The sequence below is a fragment of the Biomphalaria glabrata genome, chromosome 1, assembly GCF_947242115.1.
Source record: "Biomphalaria glabrata chromosome 1, xgBioGlab47.1, whole genome shotgun sequence".
Lineage (NCBI taxonomy): Eukaryota > Metazoa > Mollusca > Gastropoda > Planorbidae > Biomphalaria > Biomphalaria glabrata.
In genome coordinates, this window is record NC_074711.1 from 27,785,548 (window position 1) to 27,800,437 (window position 14,890).

Consider the following 14,890-nt stretch of genomic DNA (forward strand, 5'->3'; position numbering starts at 1 on the left):
TAAATCAAAATAGGAAAGATGTTTGATAATATACATAAAGAATATTGGACATTCTAGAATATTCAAAAAATATTTTAAAATAACAAGACAGTATTTAAAGACTAGTTTTGAATATATCACTTACTTAGGTTTCGCTTCTCCAACTAAAATTTGACTCATTCTTTTGGCCAGATTTTTAGATGAGGAAATTGAAGATGCTGATGCTTTTCTTTCTAAATTGTTATTGCTAGAAGACCTTGGCAAATTTGATGCTAATATGTGAATTAGAATAAATAACCTTGTAACCTTATTTACTAATGGAAAAAATAAAAATAAATACACACATTTATGAAGAAAAAAAATTACTTTGTGTTGGGTTAGATATGTAGAATTTTTTCCCATTGCTAGATGGTGATTTGTTGATGGTGAAATCTGATACAAACAATATACTGTCTTGGCCCAAAACTGAGGAGCAAGTTAAAGTAAAAAAAAGAAAAAGTTTAAACAGATCTATATACATTAAAAATAACACAATAGCAAGTATACATATTTGAAACTATATGCCAAGAATTAAACAAGGCCCATACTCACAGGCTAAATTTTTACTGTTAAATGGATCAAAAGTAAAACTTAAAAGATTTTCTGTGTATGACTTTTTCCACAGTTTAGTTCCTGTGTCTGCATTCCACACAATGAGTGAGTATGGAGGATGAAGACACACCAAGAGATCACGACAAGCATCTTGATTGCTCAGCCATTGCAACCCTACAGGTACAAGAAAGACATTTAAGAAGCAGTGCTTAAAGTTGGAACATGAACATTTCAAAAGCAAGTAAGAAACAATAGCCTAAAATAACTTTTAATAACTTCTAATTCAAAAGTGGGCTAAAATACTTTAACATTTTAAAGCTAACAATTAAAGCCTTATGAGAAGAAAATTTATCACTGAGCAGAAGGTTTTGCTTTGACCTAAAATAGGTTTGTTTCCATCTTCAAATGATGACCTTACAACACCCATGCCAACATCCCATACAATGATATGCCCCAAAGTATCAGAGGATGCCAGTCTGAGAGTATAAGGAGAGTTCAGATCATGGTGGTACTGTTCGTGTGCCCATTTCACCTTAAAAAAATAAAAAGTATATATGTATGATTATTTTTAAGTTACATTTTCGAAATAGAATGAAAATTACAACTTTGGTTTATTTAATTCTAAGTAGCTTTAAATTTATTGTAGTTTAATCACTTTTCTTTTGGTTCCATAAAAATAATTGAATTTAAAACAAAATATATTGACTTTAACACAATAAGTACTGAATCTAGGATTAACTAATAGAAAACAATGCTTTACCTGTGTTACCACACCTTTATGTTTGTCTAGAACTTGAATAACCTAAAAAAAAATGTTGCCCTTATTAAGATAAGATAATTTTATTGGTTCAATCAAATGGAAATTCAGTTTGACTACAATTGACAACCTCAGTGTAACTACTTTACAAAAACAATCCATCCCATCCATCCATCCCAGTGGTGCTACAGCCCATGGAGGGCTCTGGCCTGCTTTAACACATCCTTCCATTCAGATCTCTCCTGGGCCAATATGAACGAAAAATTCGAATAACATTCACTCACAAAACACATACACATTCACAACCAGCGCTTTATGAGTTTGACTTCTATGTACTTCTCAATGACGACAGCTGATCTTGTAATTCTCTGACCGATAGTGGGTTAAAGGAGTTTTTAAATCTTTCTGTTTTAGTCCTAATGGAAAGAGGCGACCACTTCGTTCAGATCTTATGTAAAAATGGTCTAATGGGTGCAGGTTGTCTTTAAGAATTGTGAGTGTATTGGAAACGCATCTTTCTTGAAAAAGCTCTTCAACAGATGGTAGCTGTATTTGAGTGATATACAATGCTTTTTTAATTATCCTATTAAGTCTATGTCTTTGTGCCAGTAAAGTATTACCATACCATCAGATGATGGCAAAGTTGATTAGACTGCTGATAGTAGCCTTATTTATGTTGTTGATTTTTTTTTTTCAATTCCTCCTATAAGCTCACACTTTCTTACAAGTCAAACAGTGGTCAAAAGATGAAAGCTGATTAAAAAAAAAAAGAGAAAAAAAATTGATTTATTTGTTTCAAGCTAAAATTTTGCACATAGTTTGTATGGCTGTTTAGCTAGGTTGTAGGTTTCATCCTCATATTGGCCATTTTTTTTTCTCTTTATTTTCCAATAACTGCTAGCTTAAAATATTGATACACTTATAACTTAATATTACACTAAAAAACATTGAACTCAATAAGCAACGGCAACATTAGACGCTGGATACATCAGACTTAACACACTCTCTCATCATATGTTACGGTTTGCGCGCTGGACTGTCGTTTGGATTTATCGATGGTCCCGGGTTCAAACCCTGCCCGCACCCATCCCCTGTCGTCCTGCGGGAGGTGGGAGGTTTGGACTAGGAAGTAAACTATCTTCAACTCTGGAGGAACATAAAACATGTAAAACATTTAACAAACATTTTTACAATACAATATGAACCTGCCAAGGGGAATAATTAATGCTCATAAATATAAACACAATGTCAATAAAATATGAAAGTTTACTTTACTATATTATCTGAACATAAAGTAGGAATTGATTTAAAACAAAAATGTAATATTTCTTATTTTTTTGGTGGCACTTCATAATTTTTTTTTTCAAAAGCATCTTTACAAAGCTTATATTGTTTCTCCCACATCTTATCTCAGATCAAGCTGAAAATTTGCACTACTATTTCTTTTGCCTGACAAAACAAGAATCAATTTAAAAGAACAATTAGGTAATTGATTATTATGATGGTATCTTGAACAAGGGAAAGAAATTGTACTTCACTAATGTGGTGGTATAAGTTGAATTAGGCCCCTTTATAGGTCGCCACATTTAAGTTTGAGGCTAGCAATAGATAACTCTAAAACCTATTTTCATAAAGAGATTCACTGACATTGTGGTTAGTGTATTTGTCTGAGAAGTCTTTAGCTCTTGAGTTTGAATTCAAGTTGTTCACCTTTTTTTTTATAAATGCATTGAAAAAGTAATCACCAAGATACTCCCTTCTTTCTCCCCCTACCCTTTTCCAACTATTACTGACAAGTGATAGAATCATAGCGCATTGTGAAATCTAAAAGCATAAAATAGAGCTAAATAAAGACGATTGGTAACAAGAAAAACATAAAAAATAGTTTTATTAAAAAAAACAAAACAACAAAGCTTAGGCAAAGTGTAGTTGTATCAATTAGTTTGTATCAGTCATGTAATTGAGTTTGTTATAAGAGATCTAGACCAACAACAATTAAGTATTTCTATGTTTTTCTGGTTGTAGATATACTCATATAATACAATTTAAAAAAAAAGATATATTATTGCCAAGCATTACCTGAACTGTCCTGGGATCAACAACAGTCACAAGATTTTGACAGCCATATGCTAGGTAACCTTGCCATCCCCTGTTATGTTAGCGTTAATAAAAAGAAGTAAGAATGAATAGAGTTTCCTTACAGATTTGTATGTTCAGAAAAGTTAAAGAAAAATGTATACACATTTGAATAAGTATGTACACCTTTCCTGACAATTATCAACAATAGGCAAGAGATCAAGAGATCTCATCAACTACTGTATGGTTTCACATGAAATTTTGTACACAGGTTAATTTTTACCTCTTTTGCTTTCTAAGACATGGTTTTGACAGATTCATAACCATGAACTTTCTATTTAACCTTTGTATTATATTTTCATTTTCCCCCCAAAAGACAGCAGTCTATATATACAGCATAAATAGAAACAGTACTAAAATAAGACTTCCATATCTTTAAAGCATATTTTCTTTCTTTTTTTACTTAGTTAACTTAATTATTTTATTTTCCCTTATGTCATATAGTATTTTTATTTCCATTTCCTTGTTTTTTAGAGAACACAATGCCAAAATAAATGAATTGTACAAAAGAACCAGTTAATACAGCTTGATGTGTTGATCTCTTTGATATGACAGTCCCTAATAATTCTTTTTTTTTTTTTTCAATAGGAAATTGTTCAAACTAAAATGAAAATGGATATCTCCACTATTAATTGTTGAACAGGGATAAAGTTATTAAAATTTGGTGCAGTTAGAATTTAAAAAAAAATTCTTTAACTATTTCAGTGCAAATTATTTTGATTGAAAAAAATAGACAAACATTTTTAACACAGAGTTACTAAAACTAATGTAACTTTTTTATTTAATTAAATAATCTAACTTATTTGGTTTTATTTTAAAGGAAAATGAAGAAAAGTATTATAAATAAAATAAATTATTCAAGAATATATTGTTATAAACCTGGTGGTGGCACAGATGGGGGTAGTGGTGTGTGTGTAGTCAGCCGACGCTAATCGCCCCAGGCCAGCGCTAGACGAGCGGTCAACCGTGACGAGTTACGACGGTCAGCCGAGACGAGTGTCAACACTGCGGTTCGGGAAGGATCGACGGCGGTTCGGGAAGGATCGACGTCGTGAACAAGCTCATGAGCGTCACGAGAGTTGTAGTCATCTGACCACCTGGAAACGTCGAGCGGCGTTCTGTCCGGTTCGAGAAGGCCAGTAGGGACCCTATATAAGAGCAGAGGTGTCGCAGTCAAGACGGTTGAGAAAAGGGGCTCAATACAGCAAGGTTCACGACAGAAGGTTCAGAAAGCGGGTTCACGGCAGGGGTTCAGAGCCCGGTTCACTACAGTCCGGTCGACTACAGCACAGTTCAGCGGTGTGGTTCTGTACGGAGCATTACGACGGTTCAGTGCGGAGTACTATCAAGTACAGTTGAGACGAACGGCATCTTGATCTTGGTCTGCGATCGAGTTCGACACAACGAACCTAGTGTGTGAAGTCAGTCCTGAACTGTTGAACCCAGTGCAAGCCCGGAACGAGACGGAGAGGCCAGTGCAAGAGTTGATACTACGGAACGGTGTTATCGGAGAGATATTTGTACAGTGTACGTGTTGCCAATTGTACAGTATTGGCTGTTATTTATTCAACTATTAAAGTGTTACGTTACTTTGGAGCCCTGAGTTGTCAAGTTCTTTAAGTTGGTGGTGTAAGGTGCAGTTTGCAGAGAGCCTGGATAGTGAGATTCGTAACAACTGGTGTCAGAAGTGGGATCGGATCGGAATCGGATTGGATCTACTATGGCTCGTCTGAAACTGCTGTACGAACTTGAATTCAGAGAACTGAAGCAAGAACTCCGTGATCGAAATCTGAAAACGAGCGGAAATAAAGAAACCTTACAAGCACGCCTCCGAGATGACATTTTGGAAGAAAAAGAAGATCCGGACACATATCTTTTTGAAGTCGAACCTAACTTGCTGGAACAGATCAATTTCAAGATAGATGCCATGAACACCAAGATAGCCGCTATGAACCAACGCATACCTGCTGTGGAGGAGAGAATCATCAACTCAGACGTTCGTTCAGATGCTAAAACCAGAGAGAGGAGCCTTGGTGGTGATCACGAGGACCCATTGAAACCTGACAAAGCCGTTGAGAGACATATGCAAGTCGAGAGATACCAGCCAGGTCCGAACCTAACAGACGTTGGTCCAGCTGCCAAGACTGGAGAGGAAAGTCCTGAAGGTGGTAAAGAGAATCCAAGGCAGTCTGACGTTGACGTTGATGGACATTTGAAAGACGAAAGTCATCGACAGGGTCTGAAACCAACAAGCGATTGGCCCGATACTGAGACGAGAGAGAGAGGTCCTGATGGTGGTGAAGAAAGCCGAATGGAGCCTGATGCCGAAGACGAGGGACCTTTGCACGAGGAGTGTTACCAGCCTGCCCCACGAGCATGCCCTCCAGACAAGGCTGAAGATGATGACCTGTCCCACAATTCCCCGCCCTGTGGATTTGAAGCCCATCCCAGTCCTTCTTCGCAAAGCCCTATGAAGCCACCTCTTTTGCCAACAATCTTGGTAATCCCTGCCCTTACATCCTATACCTCTCCAAGTGTCAATTGGCTGCCCTCAGTACCAAACGACAAGAGAGCGATGCAACTACAACATCACTGCAACAAGAAGACGATCAACTGGAGGAAAAGAAGAAGGTGGCGTTTGCTTAGTCCAACGTGCATGGTGATGCTACCAAGAAATAACTGCAGCCACATGAAGACCAACTGGCGGAGAAGAAGAAGAAGGCTACTTTTGTTGAATGCAAGATGGATGACGATGCAACCTCGATATCACTGCAACCACATGAAGACCAACTGGCGGAGAAGAAGAAGAAGGCGACTTTTGCTGAGTGCAATATGGATGACCATGCGATCACGAGGTCGATACAACCAGATGAAGGCTAACTGGAGGAGAAGAAAACGTTTTCTGAATTCAACATGGATGTCGATGAAAGCACGACGGCGAGGCAACCAGGTTAATGCCAACTGGAGGAAGAGAAGGAAGCGACCATTGCTGACTGCATCATGGATGGCTCCATTAAGCTCAAGAGGCAAGCCAACTGCCACTGATCGACCCCCGCCTGCAGCGATGAAACTTTACAGCCAATGTCATGATGTTGATTCTGTCCGGGACGGACAGATCTAAAGAGGGGGCAGTGTTATAAACCTGGTGGTGGCACAGATGGGGGTAGTGGTGTGTGTGTAGTCAGCCGACGCTAATCGCCCCAGGCCAGCGCTAGACGAGCGGTCAACCGTGACGAGTTACGACGGTCAGCCGAGACGAGTGTCAACACGGCAGTTCGGGAAGGATCGACGTCGTGAACAAGCTCAGGAGCGTCACGAGAGTTGTAGTCATCTGACCACCTGGAAACGTCGAGCGGCGTTCTGTCCGGTTCGAGAAGGCCAGTAGGGACCCTATATAAGAGCGGAGGTGTTGCAGTCAAGACGGTTGAGAAAAGGGGCTCAATACAGCAAGGTTCACGACAGAAGTTTCAGACAGCGGGTTCACGGCAGGGGTTCAGAGCCCGGTTCACTACAGTCCGGTCGACTACAGCACAGTTCAGCGGTGTGGTTCTGTACGGAGCATTACGACGGTTCAGTGCGGAGTACTATCAAGTACAGTTGAGACGAACGGCGTCTTGATCTTGGTCTGCGATCGAGTCCGACACAACGAACCTAGTGTGTGAAGTCAGTCCTGAACTGTTGAACCCAGTGCAAGCCCGGAACGAGACGGAGAGGCCAGTGCAAGAGTTGATACTACGGAACGGTGTTATCGGAGAGATATTTGTACAGTGTACGTGTTGCCAATTGTACAGTATTGGCTGTTATTTATTCAACTATTAAAGTGTTACGTTACTTTGGAGCCCTGAGTTGTCAAGTTCTTTAAGTTGGTGGTGTAAGGTGCAGTTTGCAGAGAGCCTGGATAGTGAGATTCGTAACAATATATATATTTTTTTTATTAATTTTAAAAACGAGCATGGAAAATAGAAATTTATAAAAATAAGTAATTAAAAAAATCGATATACTGAAGGATTTAACCGGCAGACATTAAAAAAACGGAAGTGATAGATTCATTGGTTATCAATGGCTGCATCCTTTTTTTTTTTTTTTACTTCACATTCTCTTTTGAAATCCACCAAAATCTTGCATTTTCTTTGATCAACAAATATTTAAAACTGAAATAACATTTTTAAGATGATATTAACTCATTGTTTAAGTTTTGAGTGGATATTTATTGAAACCATTATATTTATCGTTGCGATATATAATGGCTGATAATTAAAAAATAATTATAAATCTATAAATCTAGAATCTAAATTTATCATAATTTTTTTCCACAAATACATCTAGATTTCATTTATATTATTTCATTTTTTAAAATAAGTAAATCTAGCCCTTCTATGCAAATCTAGAAGATAACTAGTACATGAACACATATAGCCAATTACAGTCATTATTTATTATTAGAACTAGACCAAGTTTGAGACAAGTCAATCAGGACTCTAGATAGGCTTTCTTGCCTAGATACTTAATAAACAAAGATATATGTAGCTTTTATTTTTATTACTGGTTCAAAGATTTTTTCAATATTCTTTTTTAAATTGAATCTTTGATCCTGCTGATTTAGAGTGTTAAATCATGCTTTCATTCATTACTAAAAATTTAACTTTTTTTATCATGCAGAGAACACGATTGGCGATAGGCATCAGTTTGAGTTTTGGGTACATCTGCACAATTTAGGCCATGTCGTGCCCGTTGCGATGGGCATGACTTGCCATGATGTGGCTGAGTAATTGTCAAAATTATCATGTACACTGATCATGACTGATGTGGCAGCAACAGGAAAGGGTGTAAGAAGTTAAGAAGTAATTTACAAATATGATAACCACATGGACATGGAGTGCTAGCAAAAAATTCATATTGGAAAATTATTTTTCCATGACCTGGTGACGCATTTACTATCACCACAGATTTGCTAGTTAGTAGATAAGACAGGCCACAAAGTAGCACTGTGCATCTAAGGTTTAATAATAATTATCAACACATAATTATGGATTTTTGTTGAATATTTTAATGACGCTTAAAAAGTTACAGCACTTAAAATGGTAAGAAAATCGTAATTTAATACAAAGACCCTATTAATTTATTTTTGTTAATGAAATCAAACAACTTGGCCTTTGAATCAAATAATTCAGCTCCAAAAACAGAATAAATGTTGGCCAGCTCATTAGCAAAGACTCAACCAAAAAATATAGTCTTAACCCTAGTGTCCCAGTGTCCCTAGGAAGAGGTAAAGTCATCCTGGTAACATAGGAAAAAAAAACAAGCTGACTTACAAATTTTAAATTCTTTTTTCTTACTCTTACATAAAAAAGATAGCTAAATGGAAGGAAATTGGGTCAGAATCACTCGAAAATGGACGCACAAATTATACAGCGCACTTGTTTCATTTTAAATATCAAAATAAAGATGTAATGACCAAAAAAAACAGCGAGCTGTACGGATTTATAATTTATCATTTTATGTAACGTCCAGAATCAATAAATTATTCTAGAATAGGCACAATTTTCGACAGTAAAATTGTCATAAATCTAACTGTTATCATAAGTTCTTATCTTATTTTAGATATTATAATAATTTATTACAGTAATGATACAGAAGTTAGATCTACTTCAAAAAAGAAGAAGTTCAAGAAGATAATCAAGATTACCACATTCACATTGGCATTATGATTACGTCCTACGCATCATCATCATCATGCATTTAGTTCTGTTAACGTAGAAACATAAATGAGGTAACAAACTGGGTTCAAAAAGCTCTATCTTCATTGGCCTCCTTCAGTTGTAGAACGACTATGGTTCATCTCAGAGCACACTTCCTCATGTGGCTGTGGAGCCCACCCTCCATCCGGCGAACATGTCCAAGCCAGCCCAAACGGCGTTGTCTGAGGGAAGTAAAGATGCTGGGAATACCTGATCGAGCAAGGATCTCAGTATTGCACACTTTTTCTTTCCATGTGACATTCAAGATCCTACAGAGACATCTCAAATGGAATGAGTTCAGTTTTCTCTCTTGCTTTGCGTAGGTGGTCCATGATTCACTGCCATACAGCATGCCTTGTAGACTTCCATTTTGGTCACTGTAGTTAGCTTATGGTTTTCCCAAACTCTTGGTCTGAGTCTAGCAAATGTTGAGGCAGCCTTCCCTATGCGTTTTTTCATCTCCTCTTCTAGAGACAGGTCATCTGTAATTGTGGATCCCAGATAGCAGAATTCGTTTACGGCGTCCAGCTTGTTATCGTCTATGAGGATGGAGGGCGGGGGGGTGTGCTGTAGCAGGTGGTCCCATAACATTTGTTTTCTTCGTGTTAATAGTCAAGCCATATTCTTTACAGGCCTGAGAGAAGTGGGACATAAGTGACTGAAGTTCCTCTTGCGTGTGTGCCACTACCGCTGCGTCATCCGCGAATAGCATATCGCTTACGAGGGTGGCTCTGATTTTAGTTTGGCCCTCAGTCTGGCAATATTTAGGAGTTTGCCATCAAATCTGGAATGGAGATAGATGCCTTCAGTGGATTTGTCAAACGCGTTGTGGATTAGCAGTGAAAATAATATTCCAAAGAGGGTTGGGGCCAGGACACATCCTTGTTTAACTCCGCTGTTTATACTGAAACTTTCAGAGCTGGCACCATTGATTTGCACTGTACCCATCATATTTTGGTGGAAAGATATGATTACATTTAGTAGCTTGGGAGGACATCCTATTATCTGCAAAATTTTAAAGAGGCCATCTCTGCTAACTAGATCGAAGGCCTTTGTCAGGTCAATAAACGCAATGTACAAAGGCATCCTTTGTTCTCTGCACTTTTCCTGGAGTTGGTGGATGGAGAAAATCATGTCAATTGTGGATCTCTCTGAGCGAAAGCCGCATTGTGATTCTGGATAGACCCGATCAGAGAGTTTTTGTAGCCTGGGAAGTATCACTCGAGCAAAGACTTTGCCTACAATACTTAGGAGGGAGATTCCCCTGTAATTGTTGCAGTCACCTTTGTTCTAATACAGTGTAATGATTTTAGCATCCCGCAGGTCTTGTGGCACAGCACCTTCTTGCCAACATTTGCAAAGCAGTTCGTGTAGAGGTTGGATTAGAGTTGTTTTGCATTGTTTTAGAAGATCTGGGGGGATACCATTGCATCCGGGTGCTTTGCGGGCAGCAATGTTGTCTATGGCTTTGTTGAGCTCTGAAAGGGTGGGTGTTTCGTCTAGCTCGTTCATTGTGGGTAATTGTATGATGGCCTTAAGGGCTGAGTCTGAGACTGAGCTTGTTGTGGCGTAGAGCTCAGAGTATTGTTCAACCCATCTTTTTCATTTGTTGGCACTTGTCTGTGATAATATCTCCAGTGGTTGATTTCAGAGGTGCTGTCTTGTTTTGGGAGGGTCCGAGAGCCTTTTTGATTCCTTCGTACATCCCTCTTATGTTGCCCACTTGGGCTGCGAGCTGAATATTCTCACTGAGCTCTACCCAGTATTCATTGGCACAGATCCTTGCTGTCCTCTGTGCATTGGCTTTAGCTTCTTTCAGGTTTAGCAGGTTGCGTTGGGTAGGTTTTGCCTTGTAAGTAGCGAGTGCATCTCTCTTTGCTCTGATGACAGGTGCTAAAATAACTGCTTTAGAGTCGAACCAATCATTTTGTTTTGTAATTTTTCTTCCAAAGATTTCCAGGGAAGTCTTTTGTATGGTGGACTTGAGGTTTTCCCATTTTTCTGTTGCTGTATTTTCAGAGATATTTTTATACTCGTGTTCAAAAGATTCCGCAAACTGTATCTGGAGATCAGGGTGACACATCTTGCTTACATCCGATTGGGGTCTTCCAATCTGCTTGGTATGGTGGATTTTTTTGGGGAGACGATTGATCTTACAACATACCAAGGAGTGATCTGTATCGCAGTCTGCACTGTGGTAGGACCTGGTAAGCTTGACAAATTTTAAGCACTTTTGTCTTACCATGATTAGGTCTAGTTGGTGCCAGTGTTTGGAGCGAGGGTGCTGCCAAGATACTCTGTGCTGCGGTTTAGTCTTGAAATAGATATTAGTGACGAAGAGGGAGTGTAGTGAGCAAACCTCGAGGAGCCTTTGTCCATTTTCATTTACTTTTCAGACACCAAAATGCCCAATACAGCTGTCCCATGCAGAGTTGTCAGATCGCTGAGGATGATAACCTGTTCCGTAGTTGGGATCTCGCTAAGAGCAGACGAAAGGTTGTCATAAAAAGGTTATAGTTTAGATGCCCAGATACCTTTACTGACCACCATGTTGTTTTTAATGTTTCTTCTTTTTCCAATAACTTTTTAAAAAGAGATTTCTGTTCTTATGCTGTCAACTTATGCATTTTTAAGTGTATTTACTGAAATGAAGGTCTAAAAAAAAAGCTGATAATAAATTGATGAAGTTGTTTCTTCATTTTATCAATAACTTTTTTAAGAGAGTTTTTGTTCTTATGCTATAATTTTAAATGAATTTTAATATTAGATCTAATAGCTGCTAGAAAGAAAGACAAAACAGCAACAGAAAAATGTTGGCAAGTAATTCAAGGGAGATAGTCTAGTATTAAGCCTTAAAACCAAAATGGTGAATTTCCAGACCTGCCTACCAAAAAAAGTCCAAATGTGTAACGCTGATGGTCAAAATGCAAATTTTGGCACCAGAATGCCTAACACTTACACAATCCAATATTTTGTCATATATATATATATAATATTAGATCTAGATGTCATGATTAGATCTACAATCTAAATCTAGATCAATACGACAATAGAGATGATATAATCTAGACTAGATCTGGATCTATGCCTATATAATGAATATAATATAATCTACTCTAGATCTGGGCTCAAGAGTGTTACCGATGCCGTGGATCCGCTACAAACGTAGGTCTACTCCAAACTTTCGTAGGCCTACCTTCATCCTTGATCTATTCTATACTAAAAAGACTAAGAATCTAGTCTAGATCTAGACTAGATGGTAGTAGATGTTATTGATCTAGATCTAGACAATCTAAATCATAGTACAACTAAATTGGATCTAGATTGTAGAGTAATGTAGAGAATCGTGACATAACTTAATGTCTAGCTAGATCTATTCCTGTATCAAAAGTTATCTAGATGTCACTCAATGTGTTTTGAATCGATAGCACTTCAATATTTTTTTCTATACAAATGAATACAGGGATTCAACATATAATTAATTTCTACTAATGAACTTACAAAAAAAAAAAAAAAAAAGTCACGTTGGTGTATCAGCTAACTGACTTTACCAACCCGCCACTCCCTCACTCTCGCGTTCTTCATTTCTAGACTTAATCTAATTGCTTTTAAGAACCAATCAACCTATAGATCTGGACACAATGTGTTCCCCCACCTTTTCTGCCCCCCCCCCCCCATAGCGTGATCTCCGTGACCGCTCGTAAGCTAGTCAAGAGAGGGGAAAAAAGGATACGAAATGCCTAATACGACGGGTTAAATGCGTATTTGCGTACTGATGATCATTATTCAAATCATTATTGGGAGATTTTGCGTAACGAATATGCATTTTGCGTAATGGTAGGCAGGTATTTCCAATGACAATATGAATATATATGGTCATGGTAATAAGAAATAAAACTTAAAATTTTATATTTTAAAAACTAGATCTATTTTAAGTATTTATCTCCGGGGAAATCAAATTACATATATTATATTTGTATGATTGTAATCTGCATTTTTTTCTGCATATTCTTAAAATATAAGAGAAACCTGATTTAGCGTTTCTAGTCTCGTAAACTAATACCTTTAGTAAAAGTCAAAAGTTTAAAGTTGCTTACCAATCGCTTGCCTCTTTGTTGTGAGCATGAAGAGTTCCAGTTATAATTTTTGGATGTAGCTTCATTATTTCATATTTGTTGTGTCCCAGTAGTCCAGACCTACTCTATAACTAGATTTAGAAAAGATTCAAGTCTAGATCTATAGATTCTTTAACTAGATCTATATCTATATAGAATCTAGATCTAAATATAAACAAACCAACTTACCTAGCTAAACCCACCGGAAGTTTAGTTACAACACAGATGGAGATGAAAAAACTCCATAAAACAATAATGTATTCGAATCTTTCTTACGATCTTCGTGCGTACTCACTAGACCTACATCTAGACTCTATATACATTAGGGCTCTCTTACAAGTTTAAGCATAAAAAAAACAACAACAAAAAAACAGCAAAGCTTATATTAAGTGTAATTGTTTCAGTTAGTTTGGATCAGTCATTTAATTAAATGTGTAATAGATCTAGACTAACAATAATAAATCTGTGTGATTAGAAATATTTTTAGTTCAGTGCATTTTCGTGCTTTTAGTTTTCTCAATGCGCTATATGATCCTTTCACTTGTCTGGATTAGTTGAGAAAGGGGTGAGGGAGAAAGGAGGGGGTATCTGTGTGTAGGTTACAATGATAGCTTTTAATTTTAAAATGTATTTATTATATAAAAAAGCTTCCTTTTACATTTAGTCTGTTGGACCGTTGGGGCACCATGCAAGATTCGTCGACCGTCTTTCTCCATTCCTCTCTGTCATCTACCTAGAATTAGAACCTCTTTCAATGACGTACAGGCCCGTCCATTCTTTTATGTTGTCCTCCCATCGCTTTCACTGTCTGCCTCTTCTTCTTTTTCCTGGTATTGTTCCCTAAGTCTTTGCGAGCCCCGAAGATCTTGTAATATGGCCATAGATTTTTAGTTTGCGTTTTTTTTTAAACGATAGTTATAGCGGTCATCAAGGGGTCCAATCGCTGCAGTAACTCTGTCTCAATCTCTTGGATTGTGATGCGGTCTTTGAATGTGATACCTAATATCCTTCTGTAGCATCTCAATTCCATTTCTAGGATCCTCCTCTCTAGCTTTGCAGTCAGCATCCAAGATTCACAAGCATATATGGCCATGACCATGCTAGAGAGCGCATCAGTCTGATTTTGGTGCCGAGAGCTAATATTAGGCCTAATTTAAACCTTTTTCTTAATATTATTTTAAGTTTTGAAAGGGATATGCTGTGGACTATGCAATTCGGGCCAGTAGTTAAGGTTTCGTTCTCTCATCTGAGACAATATAGCTCCGATCCGAAGTATATGAAAGCTGAAAACACCTAGTCAGCTTTTTCACCTCTCATTTACTATATAACTATATATAGCCTACTGATGCCCCTATTGGCTTTAATTTAAAATGTATTTTATTTTCTTAAAAAAGTTATACAACTGGAATTCGAACTCGAGCTCAAGCCTCCTAAAGACAATACATTATCATATATATGAGTGCTTATGAAAATAGGTTTCATTATAGGGTTAGATTTAGAATCTAGAACAAAATCGAATCTAGATCTAGATTAATCTAGATTTAGAATAGTAATAGATCGAGATCTGTAGATTT

General features: G+C 37.5%; 3 protein-coding genes across 3 annotated transcripts in view; 2 read left to right on the forward strand and 1 right to left on the reverse strand.

Moving 5' to 3' along the window:
- The window catches only part of LOC106070385 (WD repeat-containing protein 11-like), a 30,690-nt gene extending 17,047 nt beyond the window's left edge, over positions 1–13,643 (reverse strand). Inside the window, exons 1-8 of the mRNA XM_013230277.2 lie at positions 13,506–13,643; positions 13,299–13,408; positions 3,407–3,476; positions 1,331–1,372; positions 949–1,102; positions 571–744; positions 346–444; positions 125–251 (exon numbers count right to left, since the gene is read on the reverse strand). Of these exons, the coding sequence (XP_013085731.2) occupies positions 125–251; positions 346–444; positions 571–744; positions 949–1,102; positions 1,331–1,372; positions 3,407–3,476; positions 13,299–13,363 (731 nt within the window). The 5' untranslated portion in view covers positions 13,364–13,408; positions 13,506–13,643. The remainder of the gene's footprint in view (positions 1–124; positions 252–345; positions 445–570; positions 745–948; positions 1,103–1,330; positions 1,373–3,406; positions 3,477–13,298; positions 13,409–13,505) is intronic.
- Positions 1–14,890, forward strand: part of LOC106070381 (calcium/calmodulin-dependent protein kinase type IV-like) — a 101,045-nt gene that overhangs the window by 43,858 nt on the left and 42,297 nt on the right. The window lies entirely within an intron of this gene.
- LOC129926505 (uncharacterized) lies at positions 4,359–6,683 on the forward strand. Its single transcript, XM_056030997.1, has 2 exons — positions 4,359–4,644; positions 4,687–6,683. The coding sequence occupies exon 2, from the start codon at positions 5,184–5,186 to the stop codon at positions 6,582–6,584; it is 1,401 nt and encodes a 466-aa protein (XP_055886972.1). The 5' UTR covers positions 4,359–4,644; positions 4,687–5,183; the 3' UTR covers positions 6,585–6,683.

Coding starts and splice junctions, on each gene's coding strand:
- LOC129926505 (XM_056030997.1), top strand. CDS start 5,184: ATGGCTCGTCTGAAACTGCTGTACGAACTTGAATTCAGAGAACTGAAG.